General features: G+C 34.1%; 1 protein-coding gene across 1 annotated transcript; it reads right to left on the bottom strand.

Moving 5' to 3' along the window:
* Positions 1-5: 5 nt before the first annotated feature.
* On the bottom strand, positions 6-17,260 carry LOC120317937 (SH2 domain-containing protein 1B-like). The gene is made up of 4 exons (XM_039365010.1): positions 16,824-17,260; positions 15,784-15,847; positions 15,235-15,409; positions 6-1,672 (listed from the first exon to the last, which is right to left on the bottom strand). Exons 1-4 carry the CDS (start codon positions 16,955-16,957, stop codon positions 1,635-1,637), a joined length of 411 nt encoding a protein of 136 aa, XP_039220944.1. The 5' UTR covers positions 16,958-17,260; the 3' UTR covers positions 6-1,634.
* Between the last annotated feature and the right edge of the window lie 611 nt (positions 17,261-17,871).

Raw genomic sequence — 17,871 nt, 5'->3', positions numbered from 1 at the left:
ACATGTTATCTGGAAAAATACTTCATTTATTTTTTATAGAGATGTATTCTTCACAGTTCATCAAGCCATTTCAACATTATAGTACATTAAATTATGGTTAAAATGAATTGAAAAAAACACTTGAGTACATTATAATTGTAAAAGCCATTAGCAGAAAAAAGAAGATGGTAACTAAAAAAGCCTGGCACTGAAGTTATATAAAAAAAGGAAACATCTATAAGGCTCAGTTAGAGACCATTATACTTCTATTTCAAAAATGTAATGTAAGGATGCACTTAGTGATTTGGATAACCTTTTTTAAAGTTACAATTGTATCAAGTTTAACAATGTAATTTAAGTTAAAAGAATGTATACAATTTTGACAATTTCTGTCTCTTTTTTGCATTCTAGTATATTTTTTAATATTAATATCTTGCCAATGTTTTTACTAAAGAAACGGGGAAATGACCAAATTCTATACTGGCTTTACTTTTAACAAGAAAATGAATTGGTGGAATTAATCAAACATTTTTATGATGTTTTTCTCTTTTAAACTGTAACCCATTTAAAGTTCTAGATATTATGCATTATATTTTTCACATATAAACCAAAAAGAAAACATTTTATAAGAGTTCCCTAAATTCATCTGCATGCTACCTGCAACTCTTGATTAAAATGTAAAATTCTGTTGTAAAAACACCATCAGGAAAAAACTATGTGTACTTGTATCTGTTCTTCTATAGTGACCAACACACTTCACTCAAATAAAATTATACAATTCAGACAATTGTTGGCTTCTTGGTGTCCTCTGAACTTTCTTTTCTTCCTGCAGACATTTCATTTGCAGGCTAGGTGACATTGCATGGAGGAACAGAGTGTGCAGGTTTCTGTTATGCAGAAATATATATGCAGAAACAGAAAATCAAAGAAGACTAGAGACTCAACAATTCAACCTTGAAGTACACAGTCTTCTTTAAAGATACAATTTTAGTAAATATAAAGTCTTCTGAGAGGGCAAAAGCTATTAAGGTGACTGATCTTCCAAACTTTGCCCCTTGCATGGACGTGATGTAGCATGATGATAAGTTAAGCATGTGGCTTACTTATTAAATAATAATTGGTGATTACTCTGAATGCTTATGCTATTTGTTAACCAAATCTGTTACATTAAAGTCTATACTCCATGAGATTTAAATATATTTTTGTGTTTTTAAGTGTCACTTATAGCAATGATATTGAATAATACAAACAATTTAGTATTTTGTAAACATCAGAGACCCTTGCACTTATGACTCAAATATAGCAAGTTAAATAGTGCTAATAAAGGAAAGCTGTTAAAATGAAAATATAATGAGATACTGCATTATGGAAAAAGCTATCACATTTTTGTGGTATAAGCTTTTCAGATGTTCACTTCATCAGGGGCATAAAGTGAACATTTGCAGAGCCATATATGTACCCAGTACATGAAAAGAAGATAATACAAGTATGTATGCATTTTATAAAATGTGCCTTTTACAGAGGCAAGCAAGTAAAAATTGGCATTAAATTTGTCACATCCAAAGTACAAATGAACACAGAATCCAATGAAGTGAATAGAAGAGTTTGTATGGGTATGATCCATAGAATGCCCTCACTGGAATGGAGTGAACAGATTAATCAGGCAAGACGTTAATGTAATCTTCAGCATCATCTGGAGAGAGAATAAGAAAAAAGTTATCATTACATTTCTCTAAATTTCAGTGCAAAAAGCATTAGTATCATTCACATTCACAACATGGTGCTTAAATAATCACTGTTGATTTAAACACAGTAGAAAGAGATAATTTACTGCATAAGACTCAATAGAATGAGGATTCTCTCTTGACTACCTTGCATTATACAATCCCAGGGGGCAGAAACTTGAATGCAGAACAGAAATCTGTAGCAAAGAAGTAAGATGATTTCTTTTTCACCTCAGACACCTTCCTACTTTTACTCCTTTAAATTCTGGTTGAATTATTATGTTTTCAATGTTATATGTAGCTAAAGTCTAAATCTTAGTGGCTTCTATCTCTCTATGGCATGTTTTATCACCCTTTCACAGCAAATAACTTTTATTACAATGTCTCCAACACTTTCCCTTCACTTTTTCCCAGTCCTATAGAGATGTGTATAGCTATTTCATTTTGTAGAATTGTGTCTCCTCCATTTGTAGTGCCTCGATATAGGAAAGCAACACTGCCAATCAAAAGTGTCAGAGGGTCAGTTCGCTTTGGCAGGAATTACTCTTCTTCACTCAGCAATACAACGTAGTATCACTCCAATGTGACATTTAGAAGTAAAGTGCCTTTTCACACTCTGGAGGGGCATTGAAGTATTATTAAAGCTGTTTTTTTAAAAAATAATTTGCATACACCTACTATCCATATTGTACTTTGCTTCTCTTTTTTATTTTGAAACTGACATAAAGGGAGCTTTTTTTTCACTGTAAGGATGAATGAGATTATTTATAACAATGTGAATTTAAATTTAATCTGTTTAGGTACTGCCTGACTCCAGAATTTCTCTGATGGCTTATAATATGGCAATGCATAAAATGCAAATACAACTCAAAAAGACAAAACCACCAATGACAAAAATAGGATAAGTATAATTTAAATAAAAAGTTGGTTCATTTAGATTTTTAAAATATGTATCAACAAACTTTAATCACCTTAGTCCAAGGCCTGGGAGTTGTTGTGTTTTAGACTATCTAGAACACTAACAGGATGGGAACCATCCAGATTTCAGGGGGATCATTGTTCCAGGGGCAGACAATACAACAGACAAGGCCATGCATATCAGTTTATAACACTGTATTATAAAGTATTCTGCTAACTGCCTTTAGTTGTTTGTGGCTAACAGTTCCATTTTTGACATAAATAATTTTTAAAGGATTTCTTTCACACGTTCAGTGCCTTTAAAAATATAGAATAGACTTCTGTTAGACTGCTACATTATTTAGCCCAATATTGTTCTCTTCCTGATGTATGTTATAACATTTCAGTCTGCCAGCAGTTCGATCCTGACCAACTGAAGGTTGACTCAGTGTTTAATCCTTCCGAGATTGGTAAAATGAGGACCCAGATTGTTGGGGGCAATATGCTGGCTCTGTAAATTGTTGAAAGAGGGCTGTAAAGCACTATGAAGTGGTATATAAGAGCTATTGCTAGCTACTATGCTTTTATGCAGGTGGACCCTGACTTACAATCACAGCTAAGACCAGATTTTCCATTGGTTAAGTGAGCACATGCTTGATTTTTATGATAATTTTGTCATGATTATTAAGTGAAATCACTGCAGTCATTATGTGAATCATGGTTGATAAGCAAATCTGGCTTCACCTATTGACTCAGCTTGTTGGCTGGAAAGGTTACAAAGAGCTATTTATTTATTTATTTATTTGCCCCCTTCTCGTTTTGAAACAGTCACATGACCTGGGCTAAGGAAAGTGTCATAAATAATGCCAGTTGCCAAGTGCCCCAATTTTGATCATGTGACTAGAGCAGGATTTTTCAACTGGTGGTATGTGTACCACCTATGGTACTTTGCCACGTGGCAGGTGTTACACGACTGCTAGCCAAGTGTAGTAGGGGAGGGGAATGAGCCTAAGTGAGCCAAGTCTGAGGGAGACGCAGCTGCTTGACTGTCTGGGCTTGGCAGAAGCCCCAGGAGCTGGCAGGGCTCCAGCTGATTGGCTCCAGCTGATTGACGCTTGCAGTTCAGCTGGAGCTGGAGGTGAACTGAAGAAAAAGGGGGAGGGAAAGAGAGGAGAGGCTATAAAAGAACGTGGTTTGGCTGGGGGAAGGGGGAAAAAGACAACAGGAAAGGTTTAATCCCTTTAAACAAATGTAATTAGTTTTACCCCCTTTAATTGAGTCTGTCAATGGCTTTTAGAAAGTTTTCTTTGAAGGTAAACAGGCTTAATTTAAAGCTAAAGCTTTTCGCAATTGCCGGAGCCTTTCAGTCCAGGATTGCAACATTGTGACACGTGACACGCCTCAAGCAGCTTAAAGAAAAAAAATGGAGTTTGTGTTTATTTTCTTGCTTTACACTTGAATCCTGTGTCTTTAAGGGTACAGAGAAGGGATGGGAGAAGAGCTCAGAAAGGAAAGAGGAAGAAGGGCCAACCAGCTAGCTCAGGAGTCTACAAATTTAGCAATTTTAAGACCTGTGGACTTCAACTCCCAGAATTCCTCAATCAGCCATGAAGGCTGAGGAATTCTGGGAGTTGAAGTTCACAAGTCTTAAAAATGCCAAGTTTGAAGACCCGTGAACTAGCTTGTAGTGGTGCATAATAAACATGGATAAATTCATCATACATTTGTCAATGCAAAGGGAAAGTGATTCAGCAAAGGAAAAGCCACTGAAGAAATTAAAACTGGTACTTTTTTCTTTTTTTCTACAGTTTTTAATATTTTATTAGATTATAGAATAAAATACAAAAGCAAATAGTAGGACACAGTGGGGAGGAAAAAGGGGGAAAAGTGAGGGGGAGAAGGGAAAAAGAACATACTTCCTCTGCTGCAGTAGAAGGAAGCATTAACACTGAACCTCAACTTTTTACTTCTCCATAATATTATAAACTAGCCATTTCTATAACAACAAATGAATCTAATCAGTAAAACCCAAAATCCCCCCCCTTTTTAGTCATCAAATTTTTGACACCTTGCTAAGCACTGGTAGTAATCAAATATTGTCATGTCCTAAAAGTGGTACAATCTGTGAAAAGGTTGAAAAGCCCTAGATTAGAGGGTACTGCAGCAGTCATAAGTCACTTTTTTCAATGCCATTGTAACTTGATGCTTGCTAAACAAATGATTTTAAGTCAAAGACCACCCGAACCTTTTCTTTAGGGTTTGACCTTGATAATGCAAAGTATGTATGTGACCACTGACCTACAGGGCATAGTCAGATGTTAAAGTACTCTCCATCAGTCCTTCTACCGGGAGAAAAGTATGTGGGCACAAACCTTTATGTCTTAATTGCCAAGCAATTAATAATGAGGCTGGTGCTGTTCTTATTGTTTTAATGTGGAACAAGTTAAGAAGATGTCTGTAGTTTTATTGCCCCCACATTCCACTATGCCTGTCCAATAGCAAGATCCCACAATCACAACCATTCAACAACCCCACAGCCTTGGGTTTGTGGGAAGTCACCCCCTCCCAGAGAAAGAAATATTCTTGGAAATATTTAAAAGGCAGAATATATTTCCCTAAAGGGTTTTAAAAGCAGAAACCAACCCCCCCCAAATCTCTCTGTCCCAAACAGAAACCAAGTCTGCAGAAATCTTGTCAGAAATACTGGAGTCAAGAAACTGGGATTAGGAAGAAAGATCCCTAAAATCAACAATCCTTCACACCAAAAATCTAAGAGTCATCAGCCACAGCCCCAGGGAAGCAGGATATGACCTTTGGGACATAATAGGATTAACCCACCAAAATCAGAATACCAGAAAGGCATACTCAGACTCAGATCAAAGTTCATGCCACAGGAACAACTCCAAACAAAAGGCTCCAGAGGGTATAAAAACCAACTCCCTACATGTGCTCACTCTCTTTTCTTCCAGAGCCATCTTTCTGTCTGGCTCTCCTCTTCAATAAACTGCAACCTTCTTTCTAAAGCAGTCGCCATGTTGTTTATTCCCGGCTTAGACTGAACCATGATGAAGACTTTTCCTTCAACAGGTTGTACTTGAAATAGTGAGTTTAACAACCTAGCATGTTGCCCATTTAAGAGGAGACAGGAGACAGTTGTGTGTACTTGCTTGAAATGTTGCCAGCTCATATTAGCTCACGTAACTCAGAGAGGAACCATTGTTGAGTTTTTGGACTGAACCTAAACTGTTAATTCCTGCAAACTGAAGATGTTTTCCTATCCAAACAAGATGTGGCAGCTATGGCTAGAAAAGCTTTTGCACATTTTGGGTAGTGCCCCAGTTGTGCTCATTCCTGGACAGGGGTTCTGTTCACTGTCATCCATGTCTTTGTAACCTCCTACTAAGATTAGTGTAACGTGCTTTAAAGAGCATTCGGAAACTTCAACTGGTATAAAATGCAGCTGCATGGATAATAAATGGTGCCGGTTACATGGCACGTGTAAAATCACTACTACATGAGCTGCACTAGTTGCTGGTCTGTTTCCAGGTGCAATTCAAGGCGCTGGTTGTCATTTTTAAAGCCCTACATAGCTTGGTACTGGATTACCCGAAGGAGTGCCTTTTCCCAAGCATTTCTACCCATTCAATTCAATTAAACAGATTGGGAATGCTGCAGATCCCATCAGCCAAGGAGTGTCAGCTGGAAGGAACTATAAGACAAGGATTTTTCTGCTATATCCCTGTATTATGGAATACTCAGAATAGCCTCACCTTTTTTGCCCTTTTGCTAAGCTTTAAAACCTTGGCTATGCCGCAGCCGCCTTAACTTGGATAAGTGATTGGCTTAATTTAACAAATAAGGATATTCTTGCTCTAGAAGGGTGGGATTTAATGTATGGTTGGCATGCATATTTAATTTTTAACAAGAAAGTGGACGGGGCTTTCAAATCACACATTTTGAGGAGTGCCTTACTTCGAGTTTGGAAAAAGTATTATTATAGGTTAAATTATAAAATACCTATCTGGGGGATTCCTAGACATGCAATCGAGGGGATTTCTAAGGGGATGAACTTTGATAAAATTTCGTATAAAGAATTATTAATTTGGTCAGGTTCGGATTGGCATTTAAAATCCCTAGATGTATTAAGGCAAGAAAATATTCTACAGTCATGGTTTCAATATTTACAAATAGTGGACAGGTGGACTGTAGATAAGAAAGAAGGAATAACATTAGAAGATGGAAATCTGGTTATTCAGATTAAAGATCAGAGTCAGGCCCATATAAAAAGAATTTACAATGCTTTAATAGAATTAGACTCGGAAACAGAATTAGTCAAACACAGTATGATTAAATGGGCTCAGAATATCCAGGAACCGATCCCATTGGACTTATGGGAGATAATTTGGATCAGAAACGTTAAATTTACACAAGCTCAAAATTTGAGGGTAAATTTTTATAAAATGTTTTACAGATGGCATCTAGATCCTAAAAAATTATCTTGTATGTATCCAAATTTACAACCGAAATGTTGGAGATGTGGTAATATGGATGCGACATATTTTCACGTTTGGTGGAATTGTAAAAAGGTAAAGGCTTTTTGGATTATGATTTGGTGGAACATTCAAAAGATTTTTAAAAGGAAGATAAAGTTTACCCCTCAATTATTCCTATTGGGTATTTTTGTGGATTTAAATGACAAAGAAACTACTTTAACGTTGAATTTATTAACTGCAGCAAGGTTACTAGTAGGCTCATATTGGAAGAAAGATTTGTTGCCTACTTTAGAAGAATGGATATTTAAAGTTTCTAACTTTGCAGAAATGGCAAAAAATTCTGCTTATTTGAAGGATCATACACAAGAAAGATATATTGTTGTATGGAGAAGATGGATAGATTATATTCAGACAAAGTATGGGACTACAAAGTTTCATTTACTTTATGAGTAAATTTTATAGCAACTGTTGTAGAGATTTGTTTATATGACTTAATTTAAGGGGAGTTAAAGGTTAAGTATGATGTTGTTTTTTTTCTTTTCTTTTTTCTTTTCCCTTTTTTATTATTGTTAACTTTCTTATTAATAACCCTGTACTCTGCTCTGGGAAGTGAGGGGGGGAGGGTTGAGGGTGGGTGGATGGGTGGGTGTGTGTGTGGGTGGGTAATGATAATATAGTTATGGTAGTTTATAGAGAGGTGCTGCTTGGGCATTTCCCCTATGCTGTGTTCACATGTTTGAGAGGGATGAAAGGGGAGGAAGGTGCAGGGAGGAAGTAGGATGGTAAGAGGAGAAGGGGAGGGGAAGAGAGTAGGAGGGGAGGAGAGAAAGAGGAGGGAAGTAGGGAAAGTACTAGAGAGGGTGGACGCGGCCTGGGGGGAATGGGCAGGCAGTACCAATGGTTAGGAATTTATTTTATCTTGTGAATTGAATTGTATTTTGTATGAATAAATGGACAATAAAAAACTTTTTATTAAAAAAAAAAACCTTATCGCTGATCAATGTTAATACTACAGCATCATAATACAATTTCATATTTGGTACCTTGAATCCACCTCTCTCACGAAAATCTTGCATTATTTTAAGTTTCACCCTTGGTTTTTTCCCTGCCCAAACAAATTTATTAATACCTTTTTGCCATTCATCTAAATTACGTTCACTCTTTAGAATAGGTAACATTTGAAACAGAAAAATAAACTTTGGCAGGACATTCATTTTAATAACTGCAATTCTACCCATAAGGGATAACTGTAAATTGTTCCAATTTTTTAAATCCTTCTGTACCTCCGTCCACAGCTTTTCATAATTATTTTTATACAATTTTGCATTGGAAGCAGATAATATAACCCCCAAATATTTTACCTTATCAACAATTTCAAAGTCTGTTAACTTAACTAGAACCTGTTTATCACCATTAGTCATATTTTTAACTAATATTTTAGTCTTATTATTATTAATTTTAAAACCAGAAACACGTCCATATTGTTGGATCAATTGTAATAATTTTACCACCGAACAAGTAGGTTGAGACAAAGTAACAACCAAGTCATCTGCAAAGGCTCTTAATTTATATTCTTTTTTATTAATTTCTATTCCTTTTATTTCTTGAGACTCCCGAATTTTAATCAACAAAATTTCCAATGTTAAAACAAACAATAACGGAGATAACGGGCATCCCTGTCTTGTACCTTTTTCTATTACAAAAGCCTCTGACAGACCCCCATTTACAATAAGTTGAGCAGTCTGTTTTTGATATATATTAGATAATACTTGTAATATATTTTGTCCAAAATTCATCTCCTTAATTAAACATAACATAAACTGCCAATTCACTTGGTCAAAGGCTTTTTCAGCATCCAAAAATATCAGGCCTGCAGAGACTTGGTTATTCTTTTCTAAATACTCTAATAAGTTAATGATTTGTCTGACATTATTTTTCATATACCTTCCAGTTATAAAACCCGATTGATCCTTATGTATAAGCTGCTGCAAGATCCCCATAAGCCTGTTGGCTAAAATTTTTGCAAAAATTTTATAATCCACATTTAAAAGAGATATAGGCCTATAATTTTTAGGCAATGTAAGATCTTGATTGTCTTTTGGAATCAGTGATATAAATGCATTACGCCAAGATGGAGGGATCTCTAACCCCTGTAATAAGTTATTAAACAATTCACACAACGGTTGAGTCATCTCTTCTACTAGAGTTTTATAATAAATAGATGTCAACCCATCCGTACCCGGCGCTTTGCCCAATTTCAATTGTTTAATAGCTGTAAGAATTTCTTCCTTAGTAATTAAACCATTAATCTCTTTTTCCTGATCTTCTGTTAATTTAGAAAAATTAACTTTACCTAAATAATTGTTTATATCTGTAGTTTGAATATTAGTACTCTTGTATAATTTTTGGTAGTATTCTAAAAAAGATTTCTTAATCAATTCTTTCTGATAAACCAATTTACCATTATAATTTATTTTATCTATATTCCTCTGTTTCTGTTTCTTTCTTAACTGATAAGCCAACCATCTCCCTGGTTTATTAGCGTTACAAAATGTATTTTGTTTCATAAATAGTAAATTGGTTGCAGCTTGATCAGCCATCAACATGTTAAATTGTGTTTTTAACAGTTTTATAGCTCCTTTCACCTTTTCATCTAAAGGATTTGAAATTAGGAGTTTCTCTTTTAATTTAATCTCCTCTTCTAAATCTTTACGTTTCTGAATCTGTTTCTGTCTATGCAAGTTATTCATTTTTATCAAAATACCACGCATAAAAGCTTTACTTGCATCCCACACCATTGACATTGATGTTCCCTTATTCATATTTAAAGCAAAATATTCCTTTAAACATTCCTTTAGTTTGTGAACATTTTTTTCTTGTTTAAATAAATTCTCATTCACCCTCCAGGATCTCCTATCTTCTTTCTCAGCAAACAGTTCCATCCAAACTGGACTATGATCAGACAATGTCCTAGGAAAAATTTTTACATTCTTCACCCTGTTATATAAATCTGTTGTAATCAAGAAAAAATCAATTCTTGAGAAAGATTGGTGTCTATCTGAGAAAAAGGTAAAGTCCCTTTCTTCTTGGTTACGTTCACGCCAATAGTCTCTCAATTCCCAATCTTCTTTCATGTCAAAGAAGGCTTTAGGTAGTTTAGCCTGTTTAAAAAAAGTAGAAGAGCCTTTTTTGTCCTTTTGTATATCTAGGACACCATTCCAGTCTCCCATTAAAATCACAGATCTATAGTCCAACAAGGTTATTTTCTGATGTAGCAACCTGTAGAATTGCTCCTGTTGCTGGTTTGGTGCATACAGCCCCACAATAAGAATTTTCTTGCCATATAAACCAAGTTCAAGCATAACATATCTTCCATGAGGATCTGATTCTAACAGGATAGCAGATAAATTCTGCTTAACATAAATTACCACACCCCCTTTTTTCCCAGGGGCGGGAGATACAAAATGAGATCCCAAACGAGGATTGTTTAAGTATTTTTGATCTTTAGATGTAATATGAGTTTCTTGCAAGCAGATAATATCATTGTTGTGTTGCTTTAAATAATGGTAGATTTTTTTTCTCTTTTGAGGAATATTTAATCCATTAACATTCCAGGTCAGGAGCTTTGCCATCTCCCTTGGCCTTGAGCCTGGAGAAGATCCCCTCAAATTCTGCTACTGAAGAGTATGTTGCAGAGCTTTTGGGTCTTGCTCCTCCCACCGGCATTGAGACAATTTGCTGAGTAGATTCTTTAATTTCTTTTTCTTTTTTCTGTTGTTCTTTTTCTTTACGTTTATGTGCTGCACGGGTCATTCTCTGTTCTTTAACCTCTGCTTGAGACATCCATACCACCTGTCCAGCAGTCATCGCACCTGTACCTTCAGGTTTCTGTTCCATCTCTTTATCACTCAGGACTTTGTGCATCATGGGCAAAGGTGAGCCTGCACCCAGGACCGTTTTGTAAAATTCCTTAGCTTTAACAACTGTATTAAGTCTATAACGTGTCCCCGCATGGCTCAAAACAATACCCATCGGAATCTCCCATCTAAATGGCATCAGTCTTCTTTAAGTTCATTTGCTAGAAAAGCAAAATCTTTTCTGCTTCTTAAAATTTTAGGTGGAATTTCCTTTAAAATAATAATATCTTGGGCAGCAATCTGAAATCTTTTATTGTAAAAAATTTGCAGAATCTGATTTCTCAAAGACTTCTTAGCAAAATATATCACCACATCTCTAGGCAGATTCTTCTGTTTTGCAATCCAAGAATTAACTCTATAAATTCTTTCCACTTCCCCACGTAACTCATCTTTATCTATATTCAAAATAACAGCCAAGTCATTAATCACCATTTCCATCAAGTCTTGGGTTTTATCTTCTTTCAGGCCTCTTATTCTCAAAGCATATTCCATCTGTCTGTACTGAAACATGAGAATATCATCTTGTGAAGTTTCCACTTTTTTCTGCATATCTTGGAATTTATAATCCAAAAGTTCTACTGTTTCTTCAATTTCCTCCACTCTAGAATCCAGCTTCACGACCACTGAGGCCACTCCAGATAAAGCTAAAAGTATGTCATCCCTCAAAATAGTATTATTTTGTTCTAAAAGCTCCTTCATCTCTTTCTTCATTTCTTCCTTGCTTTCAGATTTATTCTGTTCCAAAAGTTGCTTCATTTCCTCCCTAAACTGTGACACAGCATTTACCATTATTTCTTTAATGTCTTGTGCTGATGTGCCAGATGGGGGAGGTGAAGGTGGAGTAGTTTTAGGTTGCTGCACTGAGGGTATTATTTTAAGTTGTTGTTGCACAGTAGAAGTAGCAGGAGAAGAAGTTACCTTAGGAGCTGTAGTAGCTGGTTGTCGTTTTGAAGCCATTTTAATTTATCTTTCTTTCTTCATAAAAATACCAATAGAAAATAAAAAATCCAAAAAATTAAAAATAAGGTAAAATAGAATAAAATAGAATCAATTTAAAAACTCCCAAAAAATAATAAAAAAAAATAAAAGGGAAAGCAAAATTAAGCAACAGTTCAGCCAGTCCGTCTTTCAAAGGAAAAAAAAACTTTCAAAACGCCATTTTACTTTCACTCTCACTTTTCCGCCCGCGAGAAAAAAAAGAAAGCTCAAAAAATAAAAAAAATCAGCACATACTAAATAAACTAAGTAAACTAAAAAAAATAAAATAAAGCTAAACTATAAATAAAATCCTTTAAACAGTTCTGTCCGGTTTAAAATTACTCACGGTTACTTTAAATACGGAGATGGTAGCGGCGTTTCGCTTTGTTTCCGAAGAAACAAAGACAGCTGAGAGGCGGAGAAGGCAATGAACTCCGAGGGAGCACTCTTTCTACCCCCCTAAAATAAAAATCCAGGGAAGGTTAAGAGGTTCTACCTCTATTCATGCGATCTCTACCCCTTCCCTTCGCCCGGGAAGAGGATTGCGAGCCGCGGGCCAGCTGATGAACGCTGTGCTCCGCGGATCTGACACCGTCTCAGGAGGACGGCTACAAAGTAGCCGCCATCTCCACCGCCTTAACCACCGGAAGTCAGCGATTGGGTGAATTTAACAAATATAGAAATATTTCATTTGGAAGGTTGGGATTTACTTTTTGGATGGCATGCCTATTTAATATTTAATAAAAAAGTGGATTGGGTTTTTAAGTCTCATATTATAAGAATCTCTTTGCTTAGAGTGTGGAGGAAGTATTACAAATGTGATTTTAAAATACCATTATGGGCTATACCTCGGCATGCCATAGAAGGCATAAGGAAAGGGGTTAATATGGATATGGTCTCTTATGCACAGTTACTTAGATGGGATGGCCAAGACTGGCAGTTAAAATCTTTGGAAGAATTAACACATGAAAATCTAATTTATTCATGGTTCCAATATAGACAAATAGTGGATAGATGGAAGATGGATTGTAAAATGGGCTGGCTCAGAGAAGATGAAATTCTTCTAAAACAAGTAAGAGATCAAAGGCCAACCCATATAAAGAGAGTTTATGGGGGTTTAGTGGAATTGGATTCAGAATCTGAATTAGTTAAAGATTGTATGATTAAATGGGCACAGAATATTGGTGATTCGATTTCAATGGATACTTGGGAACTTATTTGGATAAGAAATGTTAAATTCACACAAGCGCAAAATTTAAGAGAGAATTTTTATAAGATGTTTTATAGATGGCACCTTGATCCAAAGAAAATGTCCATTATGTACCCTAATTTACAGCCGAAATGCTGGAGATGTGGACACTTGGATGCTACTTATTATCATATCTGGTGGACGTGTAAGCATATAAAAGCTTTTTGGATTAAGATATGGTGGAATATTCAAAGAATTTTTAGAAAGAGGGTAAAATTTACTCCGCAATTATTTTTATTAGGTATTGTTATTGATTGTGATGCTAAGGAGGTTATATTGATGTTAAATTGATTACAGCCGCTAGGCTGTTAATAGGACAATATTGGAAGAAGGAATCCTTGCCTACTTTACAAGAGTGGTTTTATAAAGTTTCGTATTTGGCAGAAATGGCAAAGATTTCGGCTTTTTTAAAGGAGCAATCTCAAGAGAAATTTTTTGCGGTATGGGAAAAATGGATAAATTTTATACAACATAATTTGGATATGGAAAAATATTATTTAGCTTTTCTATAACTTGTAATGATTGTTTTTTTTTCTCTTTCTTTCTTCCTTTTTTTTTACGCTTTATGTATTATTATTCATATACTTTTTTATATATGTTTTATTTTTCGTCTACCTTTTTCTTTTTTTCTTTCTCTCTCTCTTTTCTTTTTCCTTTTTTCTTCTTTTCTTTTTCCTTTTTTTTAATATATATTATTCACTTTAAAGCTTATGTTATGTATATTATTATCATATATATTATGATTACGATTTTTATTATTATTATTAATTATCTTATAAATTGTAAACGTTATTTTTAAAATTTGTTAAATAATCCTATATTCAGTTCTGGGAAGTCGGGGGGGGAGGGTGGGGTGGTTTGGGGGGTGGTGGATGTTTATCTGTAAAATTTCTGAAAAAAATTCAATAATAAAAAAAAAAAACCTTGGCTATGCCTGGAGCTCCGAATGTGTTAAGGATAATAACACCTTAAGGATTAATAGTCTGTTACTATTAATAGATTAATAGATTAATTATATCAGTTACTGTTTTTACTATTTTGTGAATGTTCTTATTGTTTTAATGTTTATTATTTTAATAGTTTTATATTTTTAGAATTGTAAGCCACTCAGAGTCACTTGGTTGAATTGAGGGGTTATAGAAATTGAATAAAATAAATATCTGACATGAATTAATTTTACTGGTAAATCTGAAAGCAGTTAATTTTTACTAATTTACCAATCTGCCTAAATTTCATAGGCTCCCTCTAAATTAACTCCATTTTGTTGAGGGACCAGTGTGCAAGCATTTTGCACTATAAGTGGGATGAAATATTGATAGCTATTCAGTGAAAGTCTTCTGACTAGAATTCCATTCAGGGAAAGTTGTTATTACAAGCAGAAGCAAGCTCTGGACCCACTATTGATTTTGACCAATACTGCTAATTTAAATGCTGAAATTCTATTGATAACAGGATGGGCATTTCTGCTATGGCTGTGAAAAGACTGATCTACTCTAAAGGCTAGATCTGGGCCAAAAATAACATATCTCATTGGTTCATGCAAAGGAAGAGCCATGCATTCTATCACACCAGATCTGGTATGTGACTGATGTGACAATAATCTGAATACCAAATCCACAGCCAATGCTTTCCTAAAATGATGTTAGTTCTGGAGAATAATAGTTAACAGCCCTACAATGCTTTAAAAATATATGCCATCACTTCACCTAAGGGGTGCTAAGAAAAGAATTGCCCATATTTTTATAACAACCCTAAAGGATTCCTCTAGGCATATTGGAATGTCTTTCTTTCTTTCTTTCTTTCTTTCTTTCTTTCTTTCTTTCTTTCTTTCTTTCTTTCTTTCTTTCTTTCTCTTTCTGTCTGTCTGTCTGTCTGTCTGTCTGTCTTTGTCTTTCATAAAAGTAATTTTTAGTAGTCTGTGCTTAATTTGAAATATATAACTTCTTAATTTGAAATATATAAATATTTTACCACCTTTATAATTGCTTGTCTCTTACCAGGATTCTCATATGCTTCCTCTTTCGTGACATACACAGTCTGAGTTTCTTGATAGTAAGGACAACGATTTACAGGGTAGCAGAGATGGATTACTAGGCCTTGATTTGGCTTTTTGTAGTTGTCAATTAAATCTTTTAATGTTCTGAAGACATATCTCGGAGTACCTTCAGATGTCTAAAATATAAGCACATTGAAGCTACATTTAATTCAAAAACATATTAATAATTTATTTTGTATCCAGACAATAAGTAATGACTAAAATAGATTATTTTCAGATATGATTATAGCTAATGTAGCATATTTTTAAAAATATCCTCAAACTATCCTCAAGCATCTTTTTATATTAATATAGAATCAGAATTAAGCAACATTATTTATCACAATTTAAAATACATAAAGTTGGAAAATAAGATAATCTAAGCACATTCTAGTTTAACATGCTTCTCCCACTTCCAACTGGTAAAATTGTACAAATATCTTGTAGGTATCTATTAAAAATATATTTCTTTACATTTAACGAATAAGAAATAGATTATACATTTTCTTACCTGCATCATAAAATGTCCATTACTTTTCCTGAAGATTCGGTAAGTGTAGATAAGATGTTCATAACTAATTTTTTGAACAAAAGGTGTATTAGCAAAAGGTTATGTTTGTGAACTGGGAAAGTAAAATACACTGAAGAATCATACGCCTAAAACTGTGACCGTAACCATAAAGAGAAATATGCAGAATATGTATAAATTTATCACTGGTAAACATAACTGTAACTAATAAAGTTTTAGTTTTCTAGAAATAGATATCAGCTAAATAAATAGAAACTTTTCTCTGATGGAAAAATTCTGAACAAATATATGAATTAACATTACTAGAGCAAGTAAAAATATGTTCCACCATTCTGGAGGAGAAAAAAATTAATGTAATATATTTTTACTGACAAGTTAAAACAGTTATATTTGGTAGACATCCTAAGTCAGTGTAGAACAATTACATATACTTGATTCTAAATAATTTTTATAAATGCATATTTCTTTTACCCTAGTAGCAATGACAATTGCCATCATACAACTGGTTGAATTCATACATGAGAACTGGCTTCCATATATGCTATATACATTATCCTACATATCTGGTTCTATACCACACATCGTTTGAAGAAGAGATGTTGAAAGCTGGTAGATAAAAATATCCTGATTAAATATATGTTGTAAGGATCGATCTTGAATCTGTAATTGTTTGAAATGTATCACTTCCAAAACCAGCATACTATTTTATTATCTATTTATTTCTATATTTAAATTTAGGCTAGATATACACTGCAGCTTATAATAAAGCAGAATCAGTATTGTGTATACTCCAACTAGGTATATGTGCCTGGAACAATTTTCTCACTTTCTGAAAACAAATGGTAATTGGTTCTCAAAAGTGCAAGCATCTAAAAACACAACTCAGTCCATAAAAGCATTAGTCACGTTCAAGCTGTCTTTATACAATACCAGATTCAGTTAAACATTTGCTTTTCTTCTAATTGAATCCTTTCCTTTAACCAATAAAAGCTATCTTAGTTACATAAAAGTGGAATACTTACAAAACACACAGGCAAAGAGCTTCTGGTATGCTCTCACTGTCTCGTAGTAAAAAACTTCCATTTATTCCCACTTTGCTCAGTAATTCTTCACACTTTTCTTTAGTTATATTTCCATGAAAATATTGAAATTCCATTTATGTATAAAACTGGTTGCAGATTAATTCTTAAGATTCAGCTAAAAATATGACCTGTTCTCTACTGAACTGTGGAACAAAGAATATTAAAACTGTTAAGTGTGCAGTCTCTATTGTACGATTTGTTGTTTCCCTTATGCAAAACAAAGGAGGCTAACACAGGAAGTACTAACTGATAAGTACTAAGGTTAGTCATCACCTTAGCTGTTAAAACCAAGACTTCCATTTCTCTGGATTTTAATTAGCTTTGGGGAATAGGAGGATATGCAAGCCCTAATCAACTTATTATAATCCATCTAATATCTTGTAAGGAAATATGACACAGGAATGTTGAATCTTTCATACCTATATAATAACGTAGTCATAATAACTCCATAAAATAGTCTGCTAAATTCCATGCTTCCCCCCCAAAAAAAGAAATATTTCTTCCATCTTCACAAAGAAGCAAAGCTATCAGCAGCAGGCCAATAGAATTGAGATATTTTGCAAAGAATTCCAAAAGAAAGAAGAAAAGATATAAAGAAGGAAAACAAAAAATCCATAATTTCAAGGTGATATAAAAAGATTAAAGATATAGTTTGGAAATATCTAAAAAGGGCAACCATGGGTAAACCTTATGACACAAGAATAAAAAAACATATAGTTAAAGAATTATAGATTTTTTGGTTCAATATAAAAATAGTATGACCTTTTTTATTTAGAATAAATGAATCAAATATTTTATATACAATCTTTAGAAAATGAAATATGTGTTCAATAAGTATAGAATAATTTATGTATTTAATAAATTAAGTTAGAAAGTTTCATTTTCAACAAATAGTTGTTAGACTTAGCTAACTTAGAAGAATAAATATTAATAAGATGTACTGTGTTGGTGACACTACTCTAATAGCTGAAGATATAAATGTTCTGCA

The sequence above is a fragment of the Crotalus tigris genome, unplaced genomic scaffold (genome assembly GCF_016545835.1).
Source record: "Crotalus tigris isolate CLP2741 ecotype Arizona unplaced genomic scaffold, ASM1654583v1 scf7180000019944.6993514239:2294586, whole genome shotgun sequence".
NCBI lineage: Eukaryota > Metazoa > Chordata > Lepidosauria > Squamata > Viperidae > Crotalus > Crotalus tigris.
This window is presented reverse-complemented; position numbering and strand designations above follow the sequence as displayed.